The sequence below is a fragment of the Anopheles bellator genome, chromosome 1, assembly GCF_943735745.2.
Source record: "Anopheles bellator chromosome 1, idAnoBellAS_SP24_06.2, whole genome shotgun sequence".
Taxonomy (NCBI): Eukaryota; Metazoa; Arthropoda; class Insecta; order Diptera; family Culicidae; genus Anopheles; species Anopheles bellator.
The window spans coordinates 39,920,023-39,927,607 of record NC_071285.1 but is presented as its reverse complement, the minus strand read 5'-3'; the positions used below and the strand labels follow the sequence as shown (position 1 = coordinate 39,927,607).

The window sequence follows — 7,585 nt, the reverse complement described above, 5'->3', positions numbered from 1 at the left end:
TAACTACTTGTGCTTGTTTAAAACTCTGCAATGGAAGATGAAAACAATTGGTCAATCGTGGATCGTGCCGATGAATTGGGCGACGGGTCCTCGCGCAGTGATCTAATTATTTCAGTCACGCGTGAATCTGGTCGACCGTCTCGGGCGGCCGAAGTGGTTGGGTTTGCTCCTATGACACACTCTAGCGCCGCTTGACACGGTCAAGCGTAACGGACGAGCGCTTCTGGGACGGGGAGCCGGATGGCGGAGCATAACGAAAATCGATAACATGATGTGTCAGGGTTTTTGCTGTACTCCCCGCTGCACGCCATTCAGGAACCCCCCGGGACGGACACACGCAGACGTGAGAGATAGGCCATCGCTGACGACACTTCTGGACACGGTGGGGGGTTTTGGGGCGCTCGCTGAAAGAGACGCTGCACCACGTACGTACCTCTTCTACCTCCTTGCGTCGGGTTATAAAATCTCCCAAGTGCCACAGTTCGCCTCCCAGCTTCGCTGCCCAGGCTTGAACACTGCGGAAATAGGGAGAAGAACCTTTGTCACTTGTGGGGACACGTGGGCCAGACGACAGTTTCCACTTACACATTGTACTTAATAGTGGTCGTCGGCTCGTCCGCGCTGCGGGTAATCGTGATGGCGACGAACAGTAGAAAGGTGCACCCGAGTATGCCACAGCCATTTCTGCCTATGTACAACATCGTCGCGTCGGCCCCGCACGGTCAGCCCGCCGTCCGACGTCAGCAACAGCACCAAACCCGCACTGACTACGCCAAGGATTCGCACGCACGCACACACTCACACACTCCCCACTAAAGCCTACTTGGTCGAGGGGGCTTCCGGCGGCTGAACGGATTCTGCAGGACGTCAGGCTGTCCGTGCACAGTACATCCGTGCGGTGGTGCCGTGGCTGCGGGCGCGTCCTTGCACAGTAATGCAAGTAACTGGCAGCCTCACGAAGAACACACACGATAACACGGATACACGGCCTGCTGAGTTGGGCTGCAGCGTGACACGGCACGTGAGGCAGTGCTGGGTTTTCACGCCAACTATTCGGGGAGCGGAGGCCCTTAACTAGCCAATTCGGAACCTCCGATTAGGAGTGACCGAACGAGGAAAAACGGGGCTTTTCACCGTCAATCACAGAGAAACACACGCACAGACACACAGGCACACGGGGTTTGTTCCGTGTCTTTGGGGCAGCCTCGGAACAGGACAAGGGAATAGCCAAGTTTCTACCGCTCCACGGCACGGTCCGCTACTAGCTACGCTCCGTCTCACAGTCGGTCACAAGCGGATGGATTGCCCCCGATCGCAGCCCAAAAGCCACAGCAGCGCCCGTTCATCGTTCAGCCCGAGCAGCAAACTTCCACAATGGCGTCCATCTTTTTTCTCCCGTCCGCACTCGCCAAGTGACAGTTTCTCGTGGTGAAGGAAAATTTTCCATTTGTCGGTCGGTCTTGCGCAGTGGTGGCTCCATCCGATAGCGCCCGTGCAGACGCTGACTCCCTGAAACAGGCGAGCGAGAGAGAGAGAGTACAGGTAAACAATCAACACGTGTGGCCGCGATTTCGGGTGGTGCGGGTGTGTGGCGGCCCCCATGTCCAAAGCACGTGCGCGCCACCGATTGACAACAACCCACTCCACGGGCGCAGTAAGAGAGTGCGGAGAGGGGCCTATTTGTTTACATTCCCAGCTGTCAGACTGGAGTTGGTGTGACCTGCGCGCTGGAATGCGGGTTAGTAGGGTCGCTGTGGAGTCGTTTTCCCCGAAACCGCCACGTTTCGAGCTGCGATGCAACAAGTTTCTGTCCGTATCGATCCTGGAAGTTAACGGCCGATTGGTTTTCAAACAGTCTATCAACCGTCCAACGTGGCAACGAGAAACGGTGGAGCTGTTGTTTGGTTTCACGCTCTGTCACTGTCCGCAGCAGGCCGTGATTACATTCTTGCTTCAGCTAAATTGCTTGCTTGCTTGCTAAATTTAATACCTCCCGCAAAATGGATGTGCTCCTCGGTGTGATAGAGTTCACGCTGACCTTAACGGCGTTCCTTCTGATGGCCAGTGCCGGTTTTCTGCTGTTTTGCTCTGAAAAGATGATCGAGTCGTTCCTGTACATCTGTGAGGTAGGTTCCACACACAATTCGGCTACTACGATACCGGTGTTCGAAGTTTCCTTTCTTCTTACAGTTTCTCGTCGAGGTCCTGCGGATTATTGTGATGTTTGTCGAGTACCAGTTTTTCTACGTGGCCGACAAACTGATGGAGCATCGATAGCGGACCGAACACTGAACGCAGGAAGGACGAAACATTATGTATCAAAATTTTAAAATAAACACCTATATATTTCTGATGTAACTACAAAGCGTGGAATTTCGGTCACTTCGGCTGCATGATTAGGATGCGGCGTCATTGGTCACTACGTTGGAGAAACACTTGGCGCCTTCCGTGATTCTTTCGTGAAATTTATCGCCAGACAAGAACTGCAGGTCAGAATTGGAAATCAGAGAACAGTTTTATGGGCAAATTTTACTTTCAGACCGAGGACCTACCATCAACGTCACGACGAATGCCATTGGCCAGAACAGAACGCCGATGATACGAAGCGCCACTTGCAGCAGAATGTAAAAGAATGCAATTCCGAAAACGAGCAGCACGACGGAGGGCACATCAATGGAGCTCACGCAAGCCGGAAGTGCGATGGAGTCGAACATGTTGTCCACCTGCAAATTTGCCTGCAAGACACCATGAAACCTCCGTCAAATGATGTAGATTACTCTGATTGTTTAATGGAAAATTTACTTACCCAAAATGCCATAGCTCAACTAAAACTCAAAAAATGTTCTATGCAATTTGGCGAACGCTGCTGAGCTTACTTAAATTTGTAATAACTGTGTCCCAGCAACGCAACTGTTCAGTGGTTACGCTGATGATTAAAAATGAATCTAGAAACTTCATGAACGCCAAACTGTGCGAAATGCACTTTTATATTAATCTTCAACAATACAGTGGTGATTATAGAAATACTTCCCATCAAAACCGTTGTGCCTTTTTTAGATTTACATTCAACACCTATTATTCGACCCCTTAATGCTTCGACTTCTTGGGGCGTACGTTGAGCTGCATCACGACGCAGAAAACCATCCGCTCTTTGACACGGCCGGTCATTCGTACTTCCCAAAATGTGCTTCCAGAACCCGGCAAGTACCTGCAAGTAGAAGAAGGTAAGGAGCCGTTCCTACGGGAGGCGCGTAAAATACTCTTACTTCACCAGGTTATCGTCCACCAGCGTATCTCCCATAACGTACGTGCCATTCCAGAACGGGCACTGCAGTTTCGGCTGGAAGTTACGCATATACCCGTTATACATTGTCCCGGTAGCCCGCAGCAAGCCGCAACCGTCACTGTTGGCGATGTTATTCAGAAACGGCCGACAATTGACCGTTGCCCGAATGTCGTCGCATTGTTTCACCATCACCGAAAGCTTGTAGTCCGGGAAGTTCTCCCGGAAGTGCAGTTCGCCACTGACGACGTAGTTCGTGCGGTTGTAGGGCGCGATCCGCATGTCCGGCAGGTAGATGGGAAGATTCTTCTTCCCCACGCACTGGCCGACGCGTGTGATGAACAGTTTCTTGCGTCCCACTCCACCAGGAGCTGATGGAAGCATGGAGAAGAAGTCCTGCCCGTCGGCCCAAGGCTTAAGGAAGCCGAAAATTCCAACCACAAGCCACGGTAGAGCCAGCCGCATGATGGGTGATCGTACTTCAACTAAGAGAACCTCTAAAATAAGTCCCAATATCAACCCCAACCCAATTATGGCCCAGACCAATTATCTGGTGTGGGGTTAATGAGCAACCGCCAGTTCAGAGCAGTTCGCGCTTGGTCCGCGTCCCATTAGCCGGGTTGCTCATTACTGAAATCATGTTGTTCCCGTACGCAGTGATGTTTGCGATCGTTTATTGTGCCCTCCGAAGCGAGCAGTACTTTTTCAACGGCATCAAGTCTGGGCTCGATGGGGATCTGAAGAACTCGCTCTTTCTAAGTCGCGTCGGGCAGTGTGAGGGCCAGCGTCACTTGGCGATTTATCTGGCCGACGCTAGGATTGCTCAGCAAAACAACACACACTACGTAGTGAGCGGTGTGTTGACGGTTCGCCGGAACATCACGGGGCGCCCGCTGGCCGGTACGGTAGCGATCAAAATCTGTCACAACGCAACCAACTGCCGATCGTTCGTGGAACCACCCGTAGCGGTGGGTGATGTTTGCGAGCTATTCCAGCAGGGTTCATTGCGCAATACGTCCTTTGGCGCTGTGCTGGCTCACAGTATTCCGCGACTTGCGTGCCCGCTGTCGAGGGGACTCTATCGGCTGAACGATATCCTGTTGGACTACAAACTATTTCGGTAAGGACTCACGGATCCACGGTTGAGCGTCCAATAATTTTGTTTCGTTTTTGCTCGCGATTGAAGTTACTTTGCGCCCCACGTGAGCAACATCTGGCGCATTGATATGTCCGGCGAAAGCGATGGTAAGCGAGTGTTCTGCGTAAGGATCGAGATGTTCCTGTACAGCTGGGAGGATATGCTTCCAAGGTATTAACTACAAGATGAACTACAATAAAGCGTTCTCTCAATCTAAAGTCGTAAATTAAATATAGCTTAGTCCTTTATTCAACTCGCCAGTCAGAATATTTTCTCAAAGACATGCAACTAAAAACTCTGCACACACTGCAGCAGCAGATCGCGCAGCTTCAATCGCAAGCTCTGCTTCCCGCCACACACGATCTCCGTACACTTTTCGCTCACTTTTATGAGCGTGTTGTCTTCGCTGGGCAGCAAGAGCGTCACCTCGTCCGGACCCGCCTGTTCCGCCTTGATATCGCTAAACCCATCCTGGGCCAGCTTCTTCAGCAGTAGGTTGATGTCGAGCGTGCCCCACTCGTACCGGATGTTGCGCAGTTGGCCGTGAGGCTGTGGCGGGCCAGCGGCACTCTTACTCTTACCCTGTTCCTCTGCCTCGCCTGGCACCGGATCGAGTGGCAGCAGATCGTGAATGTTGTCCTTCACCTGCAGTACTCCGGTCACCGTCGACAGAGTAACGCCCGGTTTCACCTCCTGCGGTACGATCGCCTTTGCCATCTTGGGGTTCAGGTACACGCGACCTCGTTTGCGCTTCAACGGTAGCTTGATCACTTCGCCGCGCTTAAACTTAATGATCATCTTGTCCGGCGGCTGATCGATCACGAGGTCAAGCTTTTGCGGTGCAATCGCCGGCGGTTGTGTGTAGTTCTCCGGTATCACCAGCACGCCCGGTTTCAGCTCCTTGATCAGCTTGTTGGCCTGCTGGAAGTTGAGCGACGTTTCAATCGGACAGAAGACGGTCTTGATCGCAAGCGGTTGGTACGGAGCGAGAGCCTGTAGGTATGGAAAGTCCGGCTCGGTGAATATGATCGTGTGCAGTGGGTTCGATCCCCACAGCTCAACAAAATGCACAGCATCGCCGAACCGTAAACTCGGGTGGCCACAGAACACCACACACGGTTGCCGAAACTCGGTACTGAAACCCTCCGAGTCGATGTGCTTGAAGTGCTTCAGTTTGGCGTTCTTGACGAGGCTTGCGTGCGGGAACGGTTCATCGGGAATGTACACTTTGTTCTGCTTCGACGTCGACAGCCACTCGGCCAGGATGTTGGAGTAAGCGAGCGAACTGTCGGCGACGGGCGAGATGAAGAACATCGGTATTTGCGTGAAGCCCTGATTGTCGAGGCTGACCGAGAGACACTCGAACAGATCGTACACCACGCCCGACGGGTAGCACGGTATCAGCACGGAACCGCCGTTCCGCAGCGTCATCATCACATTCATACACAGCTCCCCGAGCATCGCGTCGGGGTTTACGTGCGGCGCTTGCGTTAAGCCGGTCATGATGACTACATCCGAGTACTTCAAAGCGGCCTGATTGATCGGCCGCGGATGGGTGGTCAGGGTGGACGACCCGCTGATGTAGGAGATCTTTTCCTGACCGGACATGATCGTCCAGTTGCTTGAACCCAGGCAGAAGCCCGAACTTATCGGGGTCACTTTCAGGGCTCCGTAGATGTCAAGCTTCTGATCGTAGCCGGTCATCTGCACCCGTGCCAGACTCTTGTTGACCGCGTCCATGCTGAAGAGATGGCGCCAACTTTTCGGCTTAAACACATCATTCAACGGTGGCGGAAGGTGGTGCTCCAATTCCTTCCACAGCTTCGCCGTGTTCTCTTTCGGAGACGCTTCGATGTACTCGACCAGCTCCTCCAGGAAGAAGCGCCCGATTTGGAGCGTAGGTTCCGTGGCGTACACGGTACCGCAGAAACCCGTTCCCTCGGTGATGTACGGCAGGGCGAGCATGTTCGTGTAGTTCGATATCAGTATCACGTCAATCTCGGAGAAATCGATCAGTTTTTCCAGGGGCGGCACAAACTCTGGCGCCGAGTTGACGAACGCACACCCGCAGCAGTCTTTTATTTCCTGGTAGACGAAACAGCGACAGAGTCCAGTGAAATCCGGCAAACAAACAGAATATGTTGGCTTACCGCATCCTCCAGTTGTATGTCCGAGTCCCGGCAGTTCCAGTTTGGCAGGCTTTGAAACTTGGAACTCTGCACAAGGGGGAGCGGCAGGAAGTTTAGTACGGAGCTGATCGACAAGCCGCAGTCCAACATTAGCATCAAGCCCTTGAAGCTGAGCACATAGCACGGCTTCGCCGGGTCACCGCTTAGCGCATACTGCAAGTGGAAATGCATAAAATTATTATTAATTATTAGGTATATTCCTTATTTTGCATTAATATTAATAAGAAAGCAGTCTCACTAGCTTCATCTTTCGTCCGGCGTTGGACCTTTCGGTGAACGATGCAAAACAACAAATTCTCCGGTTTGGAAAACGTAAACAAACGAACTGTCAAACGAAGGACGCGCAAAACCAAGGTGACTAGAGAGAAACCGTTTTTCGAGTTAAGGGAGTGACGCGTTGGACGGACTGTTGGTTTTAAATGTATTTATTTTAAAAATGTCGAAAACTAGAGCAAAATCGTAAGAGCTTTACGTTCCAGAGGTATCTACCGTAATAATGATGGCGTTCTAAATTTTTACCTAAAAAATTTGCAGTTTTCCAAGAATATTATTTCAAGGGACTTTTGAACAACAAATTATAAATTATTATATCACTCTAGGAAACATTGAAACACAAAATTGTTTCTCAATTATGAAATTGAAACAATTGATTATTCTCGATGGCCCTAGTAGTTCTCGATTTAATTTCTATATTAACAAAGCATGTTCATTCACTAGTTGTAACGATCAAGAACAAACAGTGCTCATTGTAATATGCAGTGATCGTGCGTGATCTACGGCTCTGTACTATCCACCACGCATCAAGCCGCGTGCAGGGGAAACTTTTCCAATTATTCACTTAATTGTCCACCGATACAGTTGGTGGAATAATAAGCTGTTCGCTACTCGCTAAAATCGATCACCGTGCGTCATCATTATTGTGCGTCACAACAGCAGGTAGTGTTCCGTCCGAACACTCAGGCTCCAATCAGAGCG

At 51.3% G+C, this 7,585-nt stretch overlaps 4 protein-coding genes across 5 annotated transcripts in view; 1 reads left to right on the top strand and 3 right to left on the bottom strand.

Moving 5' to 3' along the window:
* LOC131215587 (voltage-dependent calcium channel subunit alpha-2/delta-3) overlaps positions 1-701 on the bottom strand; it is an 11,855-nt gene extending 11,154 nt beyond the window's left edge. Inside the window, exons 1-3 of the mRNA XM_058209978.1 lie at positions 586-701; positions 434-515; positions 1-25 (exon numbers count right to left, since the gene is read on the bottom strand). The exon at positions 1-25 is cut by the window's left edge and continues 80 nt beyond it. Of these exons, the coding sequence (XP_058065961.1) occupies positions 1-25; positions 434-515; positions 586-701 (223 nt within the window). The remainder of the gene's footprint in view (positions 26-433; positions 516-585) is intronic.
* Positions 702-3,087: 2,386 nt separating this feature from the next.
* Positions 3,088-3,748, bottom strand: LOC131215586 (uncharacterized). Its single transcript, XM_058209977.1, has 2 exons — positions 3,267-3,748; positions 3,088-3,208 (listed from the first exon to the last, which is right to left on the bottom strand). Exons 1-2 carry the CDS (start codon positions 3,746-3,748, stop codon positions 3,088-3,090), a joined length of 603 nt encoding a protein of 200 aa, XP_058065960.1.
* Positions 3,749-3,921: 173 nt separating this feature from the next.
* LOC131215583 (uncharacterized) lies at positions 3,922-4,599 on the top strand. Its single transcript, XM_058209975.1, has 2 exons — positions 3,922-4,403; positions 4,470-4,599. The coding sequence occupies exons 1-2, from the start codon at positions 3,922-3,924 to the stop codon at positions 4,597-4,599; spliced, it is 612 nt and encodes a 203-aa protein (XP_058065958.1).
* An 81-nt stretch (positions 4,600-4,680) lies between these two features.
* On the bottom strand, positions 4,681-6,905 carry LOC131216481 (integrator complex subunit 9). Of its 2 annotated transcripts, none has more exons than XM_058210984.1 (3): positions 6,849-6,905; positions 6,572-6,763; positions 4,681-6,506 (listed from the first exon to the last, which is right to left on the bottom strand). In XM_058210984.1, the coding sequence occupies exons 1-3, from the start codon at positions 6,855-6,857 to the stop codon at positions 4,710-4,712; spliced, it is 1,998 nt and encodes a 665-aa protein (XP_058066967.1). In that variant the 5' UTR covers positions 6,858-6,905; the 3' UTR covers positions 4,681-4,709. The 2 variants fall into 2 exon arrangements, with proteins under 2 accessions (XP_058066967.1, XP_058066968.1); XM_058210985.1 differs by having other exon boundaries at positions 6,575-6,763.
* Between the last annotated feature and the right edge of the window lie 680 nt (positions 6,906-7,585).